This window comes from Kogia breviceps, chromosome 20 (genome assembly GCF_026419965.1).
Source record: "Kogia breviceps isolate mKogBre1 chromosome 20, mKogBre1 haplotype 1, whole genome shotgun sequence".
NCBI classification, from domain to species: domain Eukaryota; kingdom Metazoa; phylum Chordata; class Mammalia; order Artiodactyla; family Physeteridae; genus Kogia; species Kogia breviceps.
In genome coordinates this window covers 239,233-259,304 of record NC_081329.1, presented here as the reverse complement: position 1 = coordinate 259,304, position 20,072 = coordinate 239,233, and the positions used below count along the sequence as shown (strand labels likewise).

The 20,072-nt window shown below is 49.0% G+C and overlaps 1 protein-coding gene across 2 annotated transcripts in view; it reads left to right on the top strand.

Annotated features, from left to right (window-relative positions):
• The window catches only part of DCTD (dCMP deaminase), a 54,144-nt gene that overhangs the window by 18,361 nt on the left and 15,711 nt on the right, over positions 1-20,072 (top strand). Inside the window, exons 1-3 of one of the 2 annotated variants that reach the window (XM_059049177.2) lie at positions 9,144-9,482; positions 10,647-10,761; positions 11,114-11,249. In XM_059049177.2, the coding sequence (XP_058905160.1) occupies positions 10,654-10,761; positions 11,114-11,249 (244 nt within the window). In that variant the 5' untranslated portion in view covers positions 9,144-9,482; positions 10,647-10,653. Of the gene's footprint in view, positions 1-9,143; positions 9,483-10,646; positions 10,762-11,113; positions 11,250-20,072 lie in introns of those variants that run through there. The other variant, XM_067022465.1, reaches the window with a different exon arrangement.

The following is a 20,072-nucleotide window of genomic DNA, read 5'->3' as shown; positions in this document are numbered from 1 at the left end:
GTCTCAACCACTGGACAGCCAGGGAAGCCCCTAAAGCAGTTTTAGATGTGCAGAAAAATTGAGAGAGAAGAGTACAGAGAGTTCCCATATTATCCCTCAATTCTCTCCCCCTAGAAGCCACGCACACAAATTCTCCTGTTATTAATATCTTGCATTAGCGTGGCACGTTTGTCACGACTGATAATCTAATATTGATATGTGATCATGAACTAAGATCTATAGTTTGCATTTGGGTTCAGTCTTTGTGTTGTACTTTCTGTGGGTTTTGACAAAAGTATTGAGCTTTATTGTTAAGAGTAGTTTCACTGCCCTAAAAATCCACCTGTTCACCCCTCCCTCCCGCCTCACCCCTGGGCACCAGCCCTATTTAAAATCACGCTTTGCACCAATTTTCATGAGACTTTCTACTGAGAGCCTCTGTTTGACTCACACATCCTTGTTTAAATCCCAAGAGAGGGAGGGGGTGTCGGTAGGACGGAGTGAACTCTCGGTGGCCTGCTGAGGCTTCTGCGAGAGAGGCCGTCCCTGTGCGTGTTTCTTAATGCTTAAGTGGCTACCTTCAATGCTTTTTTTCTTCTGTTCTCTGTCTTTGTCTTGGCTCTTCCTGGAGAAGTTCTCTTTTGAATTTTCTCTTTCTTAAAAAGCAAAACCCAAATTCACTCTGGTGCTGACGGCAGGCGGGGGAGGAGGCCTGGCGTTCTAGAAATGGAGGCGTGACCCACGACACCCGATTCAGCCTGGACCACAGTCGGGCTGGCTTGACTGCGGACGCCACCGCTCTCAGAATTGCGGACTGAGATCCGGTTTTCTTATCGCAGGACTCGGCAAACTCTGGCTGGTGGCCAATAAAGCCCACTGTTTCTGTGCGGCTTTGTTACCTATTTTTGTATGGCCCGTGAGATAAGAATGGTTTTTACATTTTTAAATGGCTGAAACAAAACCAGAAGAAGAACAGTATCTTGAGACCTGTGAAAATTACATGAAATTCACTTTTCAGTGTCTGTAAGTAAAGTTTTATTGACATACAGCCACTCCCATTTGTTTACCTATTGTCCTTGACTGCGTTTCCACTGTAACCGCAGAGTTGAGCGGATACAGAGATGTGACAGAGGCTGGATGGTCCTCAAAGCCAAAAATATTTACTCTCTGGCCTTTACAGGAAAAGTTTGTCAACCTCTCTGCCTTATTTGGAAAAAAAAAATCCAGATAACGATTCCTCCATCAGAGGCTTCTTCGTGAGGATGAAATGAATACTTGAGATAAAATATGGGGCTGTGCTTGGAATACACAGGTGCTTGAGAGATGATTCCCTTCAGCCAAGCCTAATGTCTATAACCTTTTCACATTCCCTAAAACAGTGACTTCTGCTTAAGATGCTCTGAAGCACAGTACAGAGCATTCGCACGGACAGATAGATAGTAAAGCTAAATGTACTGTGTATCCTATTTAGATATACCTTTCACGGATGAACCTCCTACAGGTGCTCAAGGATTCATTTAAACCTAAACGCTTTCATTGGCAAAGGCAAATTTGCTCCTAAAACATTCCCACGGATCCAGGAGGTGCAACTCGCGCTAGACAGCATCTCTACCTTGCCTTTCCAAGACATCTAGTTCTGAATCCTCCCCCGACGTGCTTCCAAGCATCAGATAATTTTATGCTCCTCTGGCCGCTTTGAGACTAGCAAACGTGGGTCTGGGCACCCAGGCCTCCGTTTGAACCCTGCCCTCCCCAGCATCACGGGGCTTGTGAGGTCAGTCACTGCACCATCTAGCTACCAGCGGCGGCTTGCAAATGGCTAGCAAGGCTGCCGGATGCATTTTGTGAAGCTTAGTGACCTGCGGTGGTGATAATGAAGTATTCTGAAGCCCAGATCACCTTTTACTCCGTCACTCTGGTTTTCTGCATGTGGTGACATCATCTCATTTGGACTGTTTTACGGCGTATTTCTAAGGCAAGCAAGCATTTTAGCCAGGGTCCGTTTCCTTATGGCTCCTTCTCTTCTCTGTCAGATTGAATTTCTCTCAAAGAGAAAATATCGCTCGATATTGATTCCAGTGCACGAGACAATTTCAGCTTCTCGCTCTGCAGTTCATCCAAAGCCCTGTTTAAAATCTTGAAGAGGTTTTCCGAGGCTAAGAGGTACAGTTCAAAAGAAGAGTTCTTAAATGTGTTTAAAAGACCCTTGGCTACATTTTCTGATGTTTCATCAGCAGTTTGCACTGATACACTTTCCATTGTTATTACAACTGAACCGTATCATAGGGAGTTGTGCCAGCAAGACCGTCAAGTTTTCTAAAAAGCTATAAAGCTTTGATGTTTTCTGGCTTATTTCTTACTGTGCTCTTAAAAGTGTTGAGCTTCTGCTGAGCCAAATGTGTGCGTCTAAAGGCATATGCAGCGGAAAACTCTTCAAGCGTCTCAGGTCCTGCTGCAATCTCTGTACATACAGCAGGAGGATGCAATTGGGCTTGGATGAAGGAAGCGGGGAGTCCTTTGCGCTGCGCGTTGTGAATGAATAATACCCCCCCGTCAACTGGGCTTCAGCGCATCAGCACTGGGCTCTGGCTGTGAGTACAGAAGAACCCACTTTCCCGACCGCTGCTTATGAGCATTTCCCAAAGCCATTCCATTCGGTATTATTGTTGGCATCAAAGAGAAATCAAAGGCATCGGTTGTGGCCCTGATTCCTAAATTGATTGAGGCATTTATGAGGATGGTTTGCAGGGGATTTCTTTGATGTTTTCAGAAATCCTAAATAATTTCTCCCTCTTTTGAATGACACTTGACTTTCAAGTAAAGAATATGTCTGCATGTCAGATGTCAGTTCTGTGTAATAAGAACCGGCTTGATGTGCCACTAAAATCACTAACAGAATTTGCCACCATTTTCAGAAAATGAAGTTCTTTCCTCTGTCCCAGAGGCTGGCGTACCGAATCTGGCTGGAACAGGGGCAGGCCGTTACAAACAAACGGATTGCTCGATAAGGAAATTACACTCTAAAATGTAAACTTGCTATCTCACCTTTTGCCAACACATAGCATTTGCGATATGTGACATGAGAATAGCAGGGAGTGAAAAGGCTGTTAACAGAAACTTGCAGGAAAAGGGCTCCTCTGGGTTTCACAGGGAGCCATGAATATGAACACATAAAGGAATGGAAGGCAAAGATAAGGAGTTTACATGGGGGTCTATGCATTATTGTGCAGATATTATCGGTTTCCAGCAGCCAGACTTAGTTTTTAGCTATAAGTCTCTAAGCCAGATCCAGGCATCTTCTTCTCCAGTCCGAGAGGGTGTACTCCCTGCATACTCTTATTTATTCATTTATTTGTTATTTATTTATTTATTTCATGTGGTGTTTTGTGTGTGAGAACCAAGATAGTAGAACTCTATCTGAAAGGTCATGTTATCCCTGGGATTTCAACAAGCATTGAGTTCGAAAGTACAAAGCAGAAACACCCCATATGTGTGCGTTATATATTTATTTGCCCGAAACTCCATGGTTCTCACGGGGCTCTGATTATGTCAGGGACATAGTAACATTTAATATTCAGTGAATACAAAGAGATGGCACGCAAGCTCCTCCTTGTCTGAGCTTAAGCACAGCTCTAGAAACACAGTCCGATTTCTTCAGATGGGATCTTTTCCCCAGGTTATGAAGGGCTACGGTTAGAGCAACTTCTAATACTCAAGGTTGAAATGCGTATGATCCTGTATGTCTGTGCAGGCTTTTGTTCTTTGCCTCTTGTATAGCTTGCACTTCTTCCCAAAAAGAAACTGGCTTAGAAACAGAATATTGCACTTAATGGCAGTAGTGACCAAGGGAGCAGGGGTAGCCCTGTGTCTATAAGCTACTTCCTGGGTGGGCAGGAAGGGCTAGTTTTCGGTAGAAGACACACACAACAAATCGTGTTCTACGTCGGACAGCTCTTTTAAATTGATTTTTTTTTTTTTTTTGGTTTTTTTTTGGCCGCACCGTGTGGCATTTAGGATCCTAGTTCCCCCGACCAGGGATCGAAGCCATGCTCCCCTGCATTGGGAGCGCAGAGTGTCACCCACTGGGGCACCAGGGAAGTCCCCTAGACAGCTCTTTTCTTGTCACTTTACACCGCGACTTAACTATTGAGTGTTGGTCAACCTGTTAGGTAGCTTTCTCTCTGGCACAGAATTGGAGGAAGCTGATTCCGCTTTCTTTATGCCCCTGGAAGGCTCAGCAGAGTGCCTTCCGTGGAGGCTCTGAATGAACAGCTGTGATTGACTCTAAGACGCGGGACAGACAGTGTGGTCCCTGGAGGAGACCTCACCAGATCAGCTATGTGAACGGGAGAAAAGCCAACTCACCTTTCTGGGCCCCTGTTTCCTCACCTGTCAAAAGAAGGGGCTGGACTCAGTGATTGCTAAGGTCACCTCCAGCTTTGTAAATTCTGTGCTTTTAAAAAATACCTGCATCCCGAGAGAAGAGCATCTTCTTGGGTTTGCGGACGAAAGAGCCCAGGCTGTATTTGAGCTTGACCTGCCACTGCATCCTGACCTGCTGCTCTAATGAATCCGGGTTTGTTCTTCAGTGACACGCCTCAGCTCCAGGACCCCTTGGTGTGATTCTAACACTGCAGAGATATTGATTTTTCTTGCCGGATAGTGGCTACGGGAACCACCAAACTATTAAATCTCTCCCGTTCTCATAAGGATGCTTTCACAGGTATCCCTCTACTCCTTTTGGTTGATACGTAACTCAATCCAGGGCTAATTCGCAGACAGCATTACCAGCGCTGCGGCTGGCACCTGGCGCCATCCCCGGGCTGTCAGTCAAACGCTGCAGCAGGCAGAGGTTGCTCCAAAAGGGTCTTGTGAAGACTCTGACCTTGTCACTGCCATGTTGTCCTCCATCACCTCCTGCCTCAAAGCTTAGAATTTCTTACCGTGAACAGTGTCCGGAGTTACGCAGATAGGATAGGCGTCCTCCCGTATTCGGTTTGTTTGTGCCTGTAGAAGCTGACTTTTCACCTCACGGCACGGATTGTTGTCATAGCAAGACCACAGAGGTTACCCTCAACATACACATACGTAGTGAGCAGTCCGAAAATATTCATTTGATTCTCGCTTTCTCATTTCAGACGTTTACCCGCAGTGAGCGCTCCAGCGCGCTGACAGAAGGCACGACACGTCAGGCAGATCATGATAGCCATTAACTTCCCAATACAGTTTACACAGGGGCTTTCATTTACAGTGGTTCTTGGGCACTCACCTTGTCACATCAGTGAAAATACACGCTACAGAAGGAGCGGTGGCTTTGATGTCAATAAAGAATTCTCTATCCAGAACCGTAATACCTTGTTGGTTACCTTTCCGTGGTGACCCCAGAGGAGAGGGGGTAATTTAATGAGATCGTTAATATTTCTATAAAACCAGCAATCTGCTAAATTCTCTTCTGGTAGGCACGTTCGCAGAACTAACATAAGTGACTGTTCCGCACGAAGCATTACCTTTTCTTGTACAACATTGAGAGCCTACATGCTGCTTGACAAATTTGAATTTTAAAAAGTAAGAATGATTGGCACTTGGTAACTTACACAGAAATATAAAGTGGTACAAGAAAATTGCCCATTTCTTTTAAATTTACATTTTATAAAATTTTTTTTCTTTTAAGAAGTGATAAGACATGTAATTTCCATCAGCTTCAACCAGTTATGTATGAAAGAGGCCGCAAGTTCAGCCCTGTAGCGGAAAAGCAAATCATGGGGAGAACTGACATACCGCAGACAGCCTCCCAGGTGCCTTCCGTTCCGGTCCTGGAGACGGTGGCTTACTTTAGGCCAAGACTCAAATCCGGGGACTAAGATACCACATGTCTTGAAAACAACCCAGCTCACGCTTGGCTCCCGACCCAGCAGCTCCAGTGTCTTCCTCATTCAGTGTCTTTCCAGGTCCATCGAGTGCAAGGAGAAAAAGGAAGCCAATGCAGAGGTATAATAGAGTTTGCAGAGGAAGACTTCTCTTGGCACGTGGGATGATCCAAAAACTGTGGTGTAAAAGCAATGAATTCTCTTATTTAGTCAGCAACAGTTATTGATGCACGGTCGCAAAGCACCCAGCTCTGCGCACACGCCGAGCTAACACCTCCTCACGGATCTGCGTTATCATTTTGAAGCTGTGTCATGATAAAGATAATTGGGGGCCCCAACTCATAACCCAAATCCTGTTTAGGAATTCTGACGTTTGGGGGATAGCAATATTCTGTCTGTCAGTTTGCAGTCTGTCTGACTTTCATTCAACATGAATAACTGACTTCTTGCTCTAGTACATGTATAAAAATGTATATATTGAAAAGACCATATTTTTTTTCTTCTAGAATTTACGTTGACTTCTATTCTGGTCCACTCATCCCCTTACTGAAGGTTTAAACAGTCTAGCTGGGACTGCTGCATGGAAACATAAACAATGATTTCTTTTTAAAAAAGTGGAAGTGGTCCTTTGCCACTAAGGGCAGTTGTTGCCCTATGGAAAGAAGGTTTTGGTCCTGACAATCATGGGATTAAGAACAAAGATATTCCGACAGGTGGGTTATCTTATGATGGCATTTATTGTGTTAACTAAGCCAGCAATGAGGCTCTTCGATTCAGCATTTATTTGGGGCGGGGCAGTGGTGACGGTAAGCTCTAGGAGGGCAAGAACGGGTTTATCTCGTTCGTTCATCCTTGGGATTCACAGCACCTATAGCACATAGAGAATTAATAAAAATGCGTGAGTGTTGTTGATTTTACAGACGAGGAAACAGAAGACTCTGAAGGTCATTTGGGTAGTAAGAAGTGGACCTGGAGATCAAAGTCAGGTTAGACCCCGAGGCCTGTGCCCTTTTCCACGTGACAAATTAGATACCCACAGATTGGTGACTTTCCAGACTTCCTGCCTCTGTTTCTGGGTTGCAAATCACATCCTCTCCCGGGTAACAGAGGTGACGGGAGAGGTGGTGAGTGCCATCTTGACAGAGCAGACGTCTATGAACACCTTCAAAGGCCCACGTGAGGCCGCCCTAGGAGACTCTTACTTTGACTTCTGTCTTTTTAACCCGGATCTGCCACCTCCAAGGTGCTGAATATATCGCAGGTTGTGCTACAGATCAGACACAGATAAGCTGCAGGCTGGTAAACAGAGGCACCGAGCCAAAGCTTGTGGCAGGAACCCTGCACACAGCTGACTGTCTTCGCCCCGTGTGAAGCCCCTCTCTGCTCACAACTGATGTGGCTGAAAACATAGCGAGCTCTGTGTCTGTGGTGGGTGGAGAAAGATCTTTCATTATAAACCAGAATACGAGGTACTAACAGGAGAGCTTTAACACCTACAGTTACACTTGGAGTTACAGGGTGTTAATGAGCAAGATAAACCAAGGAAGGCGTTTTTTTTTTTCCCTCCTGGGCCGCCTGGGTTCGCTTGTGGGTGTGGAATAATTGAAACCTCAAGGTGTGAGACCATGAGTCACGGGGGTTTCCTGTATTATGAATGATGTCCTCTAACAAGATGAGAGACTTTCAGTGAAACGCAGGAACATTCAGGGTAACGTGTTTGCCGCAAGCAGGATCCTGAATTTATGGCGGAGGGGAGTGTGTGAGTTGACCAAAGTGGAGAATGACGACGAGAAGTAACTAAATTACGCATGACAGTCTTTTACAGAGCAGAGGAAGAAAGCGTAACGATGTTGTGCTTGAAGCACCAGCAGCAATTGGTGACATATAGGTTGGAGGTTGGTAAGAAGAGAAGCGGGTCTATGAAGGCTCAAAGCCTATAGATGAGTGTGACACGGCCCACGCAGTGGATTTGGGAGGGGGAGGGGAACCAGGGGCTCAGCATATAATAAATTTTAGTGGCAACGAGACAGCCAAGTCAAGTCAACTTGACATTAAAAATCACCATCTTAATCTATGTAGCTCTTTCCAGCCTGAGTCTTATCAAGGCAAAAAAAAAAAAAAAAGAAAAATCATCTATAGTTAATGATGAAGAATTTTTCCCCTTGGCTCTCCCGGCATCCACTGAAGGCAGTACATAATTTAATTATTCCGTCTACAGGCTGGGCCGTGGAGATGAAGAAAGATGCGCCTGCCGTGGTGAGAAGTTAGAACCAACTCTGTATTCTGATCATTCTGCCTCTGTTAGGCTAAAGGAATATGGTTAACGAGCTTTTGTTTGGATTCGAGGCTCGGATCTGGGACGTGCTGATCAGAACTCAGGATCGCCACAGTAGCTGTTATTTATGGAGTCCTGACAGTATCCTCACGCCCCGCGTGTGAAACCGACACGGGTCCTTTCCTCATTCTCTGCCGTGTAACCAGTGTTCCAGCGACCGAGGGGCTAGACGTCTGAAGAGAATAAGAAAGTTCAAGAAAACGAGATTTCCTTCCTTGGAGCAGCTGCCTTCAGAAATGTCACCCTGCACCCCGTTTTTCGGATCTTTCTAACAATCGTAACAAAATATGCACAACTGCATAGCCGGCGAGCGTTTCGGGGGACACCAGGGAGGGTGTGCACGGTGGTGGGGCTGGAAGGGTGGGCGGCCTTCCGTTCAGCACGCGCCTCAGGCTCTTCCCGGCGCCTGGCGCAGGAAGCTAAGCCGGCCAAGCCCGGCGCTTATGCAAATGCACCTTCGAGGCATTTGCGCCTCGAGGGCAGAGCCTCCCCGCCCGACAACAAACCCCTCCCGCGACGGACTGTGCAGCTGCTCCGGCGACGCGCAGACCCGCTCCCGGGGCCCAAACCGTTTCCTTGGTCCTGCCCCGAAAAAAGTGGGGAGGAGAGACCTCAAACCCTCGCCAGCAACCGCCGAAACGACCCTCGGATTCCGAGACCTGAAACTGCAGCGCTTTCGAAAAAGTCGGAGGCCTGGCATCCGAGGACCCCGGGCAGCGGGGCGACCGTGCAGGTGCCGGCCCAGCGGCCTCGGCGCGCGTTCGCGGGCGCCAGGTGGAAGCCAAGGGCGAAGGCTAAGCGCCGCTACGGCACAGGGGCGGGCGGCCCGGGCGCGGCCGCTCGAGCGCCGGCCCGGAAGGTCGCCGGCGACCTGGGCGTGGAGCCCCGCCACCTTCCGGCCACGCGGCGGCCCCGCCTCCTCCGCCGACTTCCTTCCCGGGCGGGGCGGCGGGACGGCGGCGGCGGGGACGGGCGCCGGTCTGTAGGTCGCGGGCCGGGAGCGGAGGGTCGGCCGGGGCAGCGGGCGGCCGCGGGGACGCCCCCCTCCCGGCCCAACGTGCTGCCGGGGAAACGGCGCGGGGCCGGCGGCGCTTGGTCAGCCTCGCGGGGTGCGCCGCGGCCTCCGGGGCGTCCGAGAGGAGCTGCCACGTGGGCGGCGGGGCCGCGTGGCTGCGTCCCGGGGTCGGCATCGAGGGGCGGGGGAGCGTGGCTTGCGGCCGGCCGGCGACCAGACGTGTCTCCCAGGAGCCGTTCAGCAGCGGGGCTGCAGGGCACCCGCGAGCGCCAAGCCTGAGCCGGCAGTAAGTTCCCTTCCCTCGCTCCCCTTCCTCGCCTGGCCTACTGCCTAGCCAGCACCCCTCCGGGCCCCCAGCAGCGGTCTTGGATGCTACGCCTTCAGCCGCGCGGTAAACCGTTTCCGTGCAGCGTGGCTTCGCGTTGACAGGGTTTACAGGCCCCTTAGGGTGGGGGACGCGTACCTAGTGGGTAACCAGGTTCCCAGCGGGCACCGACGTGCGCGGTCGCGTCAGCTTCACAGCTAGGACCCGAAGCCCAGATGTTGGGAAAGCCTCCCCTTCCTTCAGCCCGCCTGTGCACGCTTTCTCCAGACTTCCCCCCGAGAGCCACCGGGTTTCTGCGTTGCCCTCCTTCCTTGCCCCCGGTTCGTCTCCCCTGAAAGGATCCCCCCACCCCCTTACTGGAAGCTTTCGGTCCCTTCAGGGCTGTCTCCCTGTTGGAGAGGCGCTTGTGCCTGCCCGTGCGTAGAGCGCAGTGTTACCGAAATCTTGCCTTGCTCAGGGCACTTCGCAGTCTTCGTCGCTTCTCCTCTTTGGGTTCAGTACTCAGAGTGGATAACGTCTGTCCCACTTGGGGAGATAAGCGAAAGGGAAGGCACGCATGAATATCACAGGTGGGACAGCTCCCAGTGGAATCCACCTGGCGTGGAGAATGATCCGGTGTGGTTTAGGGAGAGTTACTTACATTTTCTGAGCCTCTCTCTAAGAGGGATGTTAGTTACCTTGACCTCAGAACGAGGCTTCAGTGAGATGACGTGTACATCTGAAATATATTACATGACCAATAACTGTCCTTCCCTTTCCCGCTCTTGCTGGCTCCATTTGATAAGGGAGAGGTAAAGGATGACAGTGATTTGTAGGGCAGGCATATGTAGTAACTGGCAAAAAAATCCTATGAGAGAGCAGTAAATAGATGTAATATCCGGGAATGCGCAGCCATACAAGCTGAATCCAAATTTCTGAAATAGTAACTTAATTTCTTAATTTTTTTTTTTTTTCTGAAGACCAGAGACCGTCTGCGGTTCATGTGCTGTGATTTCTGATTGATAAATGTACATTGAAATTGTCTGAGTTTGGAGATCCAAAGTTGAAATGTGCTTGGGTTGAACTGGAAAGCAGATTGAACAAAACGTGTTTGTCCACTGCCGTTTTGTTGTGTTTTTCTTCTAGACCCAGCATGAGCGACTTTCCCTGTAAAAAACGTGATGACTATTTGGAATGGCCTGAGTATTTCATGGCAGTGGCCTTCTTATCAGCACAGAGGAGCAAAGACCCAAATTCCCAGGTAAGTGAGTTTTGCAGGGGAACGTTTGGACACTCACAGACACTTGTAGGAGGTACCTACAAGTGAGCAAATGACAAGAGGAAGGAAGAGGCTCAGTGGACATCTGCCAACTTACAAAAAGCAGAGTAAATCTGCTGTCTTTTGTGCTGCATTCCTGCCTGCTTACCTCTTCCTGTGAGAGAGTAAATTGTCGCATGCCATCGTTCACTGCCTCTCGTACCCCAAGGGGACAGAGCTCTTAGCCCCTCCGGAAGTTGCGTGCCCATCTTGGAGCTCTGGTCTCACTTACTGCCTCTCCAGTGGTAGACCAGCCACCCGGAGTCACCAAGCCTTTGGGCATGTTTTCCTGTAGGTCGGAGCCTGCATCGTGAATGCAGAAAACAAGATTGTGGGCATTGGGTACAATGGAATGCCAAATGGATGTAGTGATGACCTCTTGCCTTGGAGGAGGACAGCGGAGAGTATACTGGACACCAAATACCCTTACGGTAGGGCACGTTGTGTGTTCCATTCTGCTTGTGTCACATCCTCGGTGAGTGCTTCGGTACGGCAGGCGCGCAGAAAGAGCATCATCTTCCTTTGCAGTTGTTACCGGCAGCTGGAAAGAGAAAAAATCCTGTTGAAGTACCCCAGTTTCCCCTAAGTGCCAAAGAGAGCCAAGAAGTGGAGGCGTGGTAGTGGTCACACGGCCTGGCCCTCGCGCGTCTCACTGGGGGCGGGCTTCTCTGCAGAGCGCCACAGCCGCCGGGGGGAGGTGGCTGTGAGACGGGCACGGCGGCCCTGCCGTTTGTCTCTGGGCTACTGGGGAGCGGGGCCGGCCAACCAAGGGCTGGCCCGGGCTCTGCTCTGCTCAGGAAGCGGCACTTCCATCGCCTGAGGAAGCCCGGCCCAGGCTCATCTCTGGGAAGCAGGACGCAAGCTGTGAGCTGGCCACCAGGCGAGGGGTGATGCAGCCGCCCGCTCCTGTCGCCCCGGGCCCCGCAATCCCAGAGGGGCGCCGGCCACGTGGCGGGCCAGATGCGCGAGACCTCTGGCCTGGCCGGCTCTGGTTTTCATCTTTAAATTAGGGGAGGATGGTTGTCACAGTCTGTTGCCTATCTAAGCCCCAGGGGGACTCACTTCAGAGATTATCGTCTGGGAGTGACCAGCCAAGCCCCACTTTTCCTTTAACTCCCTGGGGAATACGCAACTGATGCTGTGAAGGGGCCGTTGGGCTGCATATGCTGGTTGCTGAATTTTCTTAACGTTTGCACCTGAATTTACGTCTGGCAGTGAACAGACTGCCTCTGTTGGAAGAGACGTGGGTGCGGGCCATCCGAATGGGAAAGCTGTGCCTTCAGGAAGTAAGGGTCCAGTGTCGTGTGAGCCCTTTTTTCTGTTTCACTGGCTCTTTCTTGCTAGCGTTTCCTCTGGAGTTTTTCTCACGAAGAACTCCAAGTCTACATGTAGCCTAATTTATGTATTTTTACTGATGTTCCTGGACCTTAATCATGTTAAATAAGCCCCATAAATTTCTCCCTAAGCTGCTTCAGGGCACCTGCTTCCTTTTTGAAAGAAAAAGAAAAACACGTGCCTGGAGGTGGAGAAGGAATTGAGGGGTGAGACTGGGAGAGCCGCCGAGCGCTCCGGGTTCTCGGGGATGAAACAGTTCAGTGCCCGGGGGTTCATCGCCGCGCTGGTCCATTTAACTCGCCCCCTTGTCGGAGGAGGAAGAGTTGGATCCCGGGGGAAAGAGGGTAAGACCGCCTCCTCAACCGCAGCTGTAGAGCTGAGTGGGGTGCGGGGAGAGGAGGTGCCAGCGTATTTTAGAAACTTGCGGTCACCCTGCTTTTGACTCTGTATACTTTCAGTGATGAGAGAGAAGGGAAATGATTCCTTATCTGTAGGCACACGCAAAGGTGACTTTTCACAGGACAGTTCAAGGTCCCACATAAAAATGAAAGGGTTGATGAATTCAGGGTCCGCAGTGAAGTGTGTGTCAGGACAGCGGGCTGTGGGTCCTGGTGCTGAACTTGCCTGTAGAGCAATTCCTGGGAGGTGTCGGTCTGTGGCGCTGAGGCTGGTTGCAGAACGATGCCAGCGGCCTGCGCGGCGTAGACGGGTCCTCACCGGTTACCGGGCGCTCTCCCGTGGGACCTGTGCCTCCTTCAGTCACCGTGAGCCCCAGGCACATTTCTGGCAGTGACCTAGGAGCCCAAGGCTTTGCAGCACATTTACCGTCCCCCGACTTCCCACTTCCAGAACCTCTCCAGTAGCTGATTGTGTTTGTTCTGAGACACTTGCCTTTTGTCCAAGTTGGAGAGTACCTTTCAGAGCTCCTTTCCAGAAGGGATTAAAAAAAAACCCACACAGGCGTTTGTCCAGCTCCACGGATTGTGTTGTATCGAATGGTTGCTGCGTTTCAGGACTGGTTGTCTGTGTGCATTATTTTTTACTGTCCACGTGATACCTCTAGGTTTTCAAAGCTCTTTGCCCCTTATCGGTTACTCATTTTACATGTAGCCGCGTTAGAATGTAGACAGTTTTCTTTCATGAGAGTAAGCTTATAATTTGATGTACCGTAAAAGTCGGAGAACGTATTAAATGGTTTTTAAAAGGAATTTAGTATCACCACCGTCATAATACATGTAAAGATGGGCTTTAAGTCTGAATAACTAGGGCTGTAAACGATCCACCCGGTCTTGTCTTTTGAAGGGATTTTGGGTCACGGAGAAGTAAATGTTTAGGTAGCCGTGGATGTAATAGAAATGTTTGGGGCGAATTGACTAAAATGCAAGTCCTTTTTCTCTGTTTTAAGACTTTACAAAAATTAATTAAAAAAAATAAGTGATACTGTCTGGACGTGGGTGGGCGTAACCCTTTCTTTCCTCGCTGACATTAACGGAGGCTGGGCTGCTGTCTCGGGGATGACTCTGTCCATCCCTGTAGAGGAGCTTTAGCGGTTGTCTAGATTCCAGACCACTGGCTTCCTAATCCTTCTGAATATATGGGGACCCTCTTTTAAATGTCAAAAAAAACCTTGCAAGACCCCTATATAATGCTAGTTAAACTAATAGTATCTTTTTTTAAAAAACTGAGGTATAATTGACATACAAAGTTACAGGTATAGGACGTGATGATTCATACGTATCAATATTTGATATGTTTACAAAGTTTTTTTTCTTATGATGAAGATTTGCAAGACCTGCTCTCTCAGCAACTTTCACGTGTGCAGTACTGTGTCATTACTCAGTACCGTCACCACGCTGAACGTCACAGGACTTCTGGAAGTTTGCACCTTTGACGCCTCTACCCACTTCTCCCACCCACCTCCCCGCTCTGGCAACCGCCCATCTGTTCTGTGTATCTGTGAGCTTGTTTTTGTTTTTTATTTATATTTATTTATTTATTTATTTGCGGTACGCGGGCCTCTCACCGCTGTGGCCTCTCTCGTCGCGGAGCACAGGCTCCGGACGCGCAGGCTCAGCGGCCACGGCTCACAGGCCCAGCCGCCCCGCGGCACGTGGGATCCTCCCGGACCGGGGCTCGAACCCGCGTCCCCTGCATCGGCAGGCGGACTCTCAACCACTGCGCCACCAGGGAAGCCCTGTTTTTGTTTTTTAGATTCAACACAAAAGTGAGATCATACCTGGCAGAACCTCAGTGGTACCTTGGGGTTTGTGCCCACGGGGTCTAAGCTGTCCGCTTCGTTCATGGATGGGAACCTGAAGGCCCAGAAACGTTAAGTAACTAATACAGTGCCACACAGGCAGGGTGACATCTTCTAATGCCGAGGCCAGTGTTCTGTGCTTCCTTGGTGGGGGGGAGGCCCGGGAATTCGGCTTTTCTGAAGCGGGTAGATGGCAGCACACGGGCCACCCATTTTCTTCTCGCTGTGCACTTGAGCAAGCAGAGGTTTCGATGAAATGACCCCCCAGAGGTCGCGAGCTCAGGTGGGGGTGGCCTGCACCTAGGATGAAGCGGGAAGCCGTTGGCACGGGGCTTCCCTTCACATTTCTCCCGGGGGGGCTTGGGAATTGTGTAAGTTTAAGTTTGCTGGTTAACATATATAGCTTAATTCTCCTGATTAATTCTGTACGTTTGGAAGTCATTAGTCTTGATTGACACTCTGTGGAAGGGGAAGTAAACACGGAATACGTGTAACAGAGTAGGAAGATGGTGTTTTTTTCTGGGCCGTGTCTCTAGAGACGCATTTTTAAAGGGTGTTTTTGTTCTTCCAGGCTTAGGATCAAAACTTCATTGAAACGATTTGATTATAATGTGGTATTAATATGGAAAATGAAAATTCCCCTGCCAAGGAAACTGCCGTTTATCTCATCTTTTTCCTGAGAAATCCAAAAGATAGTATGATGTCAGTAACAGTAAGTGGCAGGAAGAAGTCAGCGTTATTATAGTGACACCTTTTCACATGAATGACATTGAAAAAAAAACTGGAGAGGAGCAGATATATCTAATTTGCCACGTAGAAAACTTTGGAAGACTAATTTTTCTGGGGGGTTGTTGCTGGCCCCAGAATGAAGTTTTCAGCTGACACTTTCCGTTCCTTTCTCTGTGGGATCCATCGGAGTGGAGCACATTTAATCCAAATACCAATTTTGCAAAATGGAGGCGAAATCCTTGTGGTGATTCAGAGATCACTCTTCCCTCAGGTTTTCATAACCAGTTTTGATGACATGGTTTACAGACCCCAGTGCTGGCGTAGAATCAACTTCTTTCTTCCTTGGGAGCCATTGTGAAACTTCATGTTTTTAACAGAGCTCTCCCACGACCATTAAACCTGAATGCATTTTCCTGCCATGCTGGTTCCCATTGGGGAAGGGGTTTGTGGGGAAGCAGGCCTCTGCTTGGCCGCCGCCTCTGTCCCAGTCAGTCAAGAAGCCAGAATTCCTTTCACTGTTGCATCGCACTTGTGGAAGGGACCACAGTCTTGATGTCCCAAGGTGGGGGGCCTGCACTCTGATGCGTCGGGCGGACGTGGAGACCTGGGACGTTTTCCAGAGTCAGTTCATATTTATGCAGGAAAACAAACTCTCACTGGTTAAGAATCTGCGCTTCCACTGCAGGGTATGCGGGTTTGATCCCTGGTCGGGGGGACTGAGAGATTCCACATGCCGTGCAGCGTGGTCAAAAAAAGTATAATGCTGGGAAGGAAAATGCTGGAAATTAATTAAGGCAAGAGTTCAGTGTGGCAGCTTGAAACAGTTTTGCCAGCGTGTGGCAGTGCTTCTTTAAATTTTATATTTAAATGTAATCTTTATTTTTCAGATTTAGCATATTGTTAAGCATGCATAGGTGTCATTTTAGTGATTACTTAGCCATTTACCTTCCCCCTTTGAACACTGACATTTCCTGACTGCCGTGCGCGTGATACATTTCTTTGGCCCAAAAGGTTAGTCTTGAGAAAGTAATTTATCAGGAAGTTAGGAGGCTGATCCTTCTTAAGCTGCAACTGCCTCACAACTTGTAAGAGCTTCTTAGTAATTAAGATCGAATTTGTCCCCTCAGCGGGTTGAAATTGAATGCCCTCTGGTTTTGTTAGGCAGATCCACGGATTTGATGACTTGCTGTTTCTTTTCCTGCAGAATCTAATTGCACTGGTGGCGACGCAACATCCCTCCCCTGCCTAGCCATCCAGTACTGGTGGCCTGACAGTGGGCCTAATCAGGGACTTTTGTACAAAATAACTAGTGTAATCAGTGGAAAACCTTGGAGCAAGTTTACAGTAAAAAAATAAAGTATATTGTTTTTATGAAAAGAGGGGCAAACTCGGGTTTCACCGTGTGGTGTTTTAGACAGACAGGGAAACACGACGGCTTATGAGTGAGGCTCCCCCTGAAATTTAACCAGCTTAGCATAAGTGTATTTCACTTTCAGGTATAAGTGTCTATAAACAGCCTTCAGAAAAGAATAAATCATGATTTTGTTCATTTATTTGATTTTTATGTATACATTTTAATCTATAAATTCAGGGCTAATTATTTTCTGAGAGCTAGAGATTACTGTTTCACCGTGAACGTCTACAAGGGATGTATAGTAACGATGCATTGTAACTCAGTGTCCTGAAGAGCAGATGTAGGAAAAGCTCAAATGCTTATCTATAGGATCAAACCTACCCATGAAAATACACACGCACATGGTCTTTGTCTATAAAAAGTCAGTTTACTTCAGGGACGTTTATAATAAAACTTAAAAATCCTTCAAGGTTAGTGATTTCCAAATCGATGACCAGGAAGGGGGCTGAAGTTTGTCTTTGTACGATCTCTCTAAATAAAAGGTTTGTTGAGAGATTAATAGTGTCAACAAAATTTCAGGGCCACACTCGGCCTGTTTTCGGTTGTATTAAGTATGTGAGCTCATTAATTATCTAAATGATAAATATAACTTCTTTAATTCTCTCTGTTTGGTAAACCTTTGCTTAGAAACTCAGGGTTGCCATGCATGTGGTTCCAGGGAGCACGTGACACTCCTTGAACCTTGGAATCTTTATTCTGTTGATCTGATCTGTCAGTTATGCTGGTTTGGATGGATCTTTTCTGAAATTGGCCTCAATTATTAAGGTTTTGTTTTGAGTTGTTTTCATCAAGACGCTATCTTTCATAAGCTTTGTTAATACTGGTATTAAAGTAGAATATATATATATGTATATAGTTTGCTCCCAGAAATATGCAATAAAATCTGGTTCCCAGAGATTTTTGCAACTATTTATATTGATTTTTACTTTTACTTCTTAGGACTTTTGTTTTATATTTGCGTGGGACTATACAAACCTTTAATATGCATGTTGGCTAAGAAAAGCTCCACAGTGCTTAAAGTGACAGTTATCAGGTGCAAGTGAGAGTATCCTAGACTGACTGTCCAGAGCCGGGGCTCCAGGGGTCGTGGGTGTACATAAACGCAGGGGTTGTGGCGTTGTGACATACACAACTTGACATTCACTCCTCAATATCTTTTTGAAATAAATGATCACTGAGGACTCCTCCAGTTCTAGAGTTCTCAGGAAAAATTAAACAGTATAGCTTTGATTTTAGTTGATTAGGGCACTGTTTCTCTCCTTAAGGGGTTTTAAGGGTGTTCAGGAGGCATCCTGGGGTGAAAGCTGCAGTAAACAGCTGTTGATGGCAGCAACACAGAGGGAATATGCCTCTGTGCATGCGGACAAATTAATAGAGAGAAACAGGCCTTAGTGCCCCCCTCCTTCTAGTGATTCAAATCTGCTCCGGTTCTGAGATGAATATAAATAGAGTGTAGGTTACCCCACAAACAAGGATGAAAAAGGGTTGGAGGACAGCAATGAGGAAAAAGACCCCGTGCTTAAATACAAGAAAATATGTATGAAGAGAGGAGAGACGCGTGGAGCTCTTTGGAGACAGGAGGTTTGTTATTCCAAGACCGAATAGAAAGAAAGGACTTGAGAAATCCTTTTGTGAATCAGTCCGTGTGGTGATGTTGATTGAAACATGGATACTAGCCTGGCTTCAGGAAATCCCTTGAGAAATGGAGAATATCGGTGCAAGCAAGCTGGCTGGAGTGTGCGCGTCGTCTCCCTGCTCGTGCCGTCTGACGCGCGGGTCCTAGCCAGTGCGTGGAGGCGTAAAGTTCATGTCTCTGCTTTCAAGTGATAGGTGCCATAGTAAATTTAAAATATTGAATATGATAAGTGAGCATGAATTTTTAAATTCTACAATTAAAAGACTTTGTTCAAGATGCCATTAATTTTGAGTTTAGGTGGAAAGGGGAAGCAGAATTCCTCATGTCCTTTTTCCTTCTGCGAGTGAGTTATAACTTCTAACTTGAGTTAGAAATTGAAATAAATACAAATGAGTCATCTACGCATATCAGTTTGAGTTGTCTGTTGGTGAGTTCTTGAGGCGTCTTGCTTCCTTTTTAAAAATTGTGACTATATTTTATAATGCACGGCATTTTTCCGAGTATGTTCACCTGTAGTCGTTCATTTACACAGCAGATACTCACAGGGCATCTACTTTATGTATTCTGCGCCAGGCGCTCTACAGCAGTAGATAGTGGACACGTTCTCTGTGTTCAAGGAGCTTGCAGACTGATGGTGGAGCAGGTAGACAGGGATGGGATAAACAGATACTTTTTTTTTTTTTTATTGAGTGTTTCTTTCTGAGGAAGTGACTGGTAGTTAACACGGAGAGCCGAAGGATTTGATGGCCCCCATCAGGTAAAGATGGGGTAGTGGGTGTTTGGGGATGAGAAGAGCATTCCACAGAGAGAGGTGCTTGGGCGAAGGCCCTGGAGGAGGAAGGCGCTAGGTCACTGTGCACCAAGGAGACAGTTTAGCCCAAGTTTAGCGCGGGAAGGAAGGCTGGAGTAGCACGGCAAGGCTGGGCGCCCGCAGGGTCAGGAGTTTGGGTGTAAAAGCTCACGTTGGGGGGGGGGGTGTGGGAAGTGGGTTGTTCGGGGGCAGGTGGAAACAGGGATACGGCGGGGGCGGGGGGGGGGGGCGCAGCTGCAGGAGGCCGGGCGGGAGGGCAGTGGAGAGGAGGCCGGGAGAGGGGTGCTGTGGAGGAAGCGTCACGAGGGCTGCTCACGGGGGGTTGGGGAGGGAGAGCCTCTCCTTCCAAACAGTTCTGGTCGCAGCGCCTAGGTTTGGGGGAGGACCCAGGGAAACCCGGGCCTCTGAGGTGGAAGGTGTCTGTAAGAGCTCCCGGGGAGGGTGTGAGGTCGGCGGGTTGGGTGCATGTCAGCGTGGCACGTCAGCATTGGGTGGCGTCATGGGTGTAGGTGAGGTGATGCAGGGAGAGGGTGCAGAGGCCGGGCCCTGGCCAGGTCCCTGAGGACCACGTGCCGCGGTTGGGGGCAGTGGAAGGGCCTGCAGAGGAGGGCCGGACATCCGGGCGCACGCAGAGCAGCGCTTCCGGGGGGGGGGCGGTCGTCCACGGCCACGGCCACGGCGAAGGCTGCTGAGAGGTCCGAGAAGGTGGGAAAACGCCTGTGGGGTTTAGCGCGTCTGCAGTCGTGCTGACAGTGCAGAGGGCAGCTCCGTGGGGCGGGAGGGCTGGAAGGCAAACGAGCAGCTGAAGGAAGAGCGGATGCAGATCCGGGTTTGAGGTGTCTGGGAAGAGAGCAGAGGGCAGGTGACACGACGGCGGCCGGAAGGGAGGGGCCCCGGTAGGGGTGTCCGCGCGCTCTGTCCGAGGGGAGGGTCCGGGTGTGTGTGTCTGCTGGTGCGGCGCGCATGTGCTTGCAGCTGGGAGAGGGAGATGGGTGAGGGTGGGAGAGGGCCGGCCCCCAGGCCCACGGGTCAGTCGGGGAGGGGGACACCAGGTGAGGGCGGAGGGGCGGGC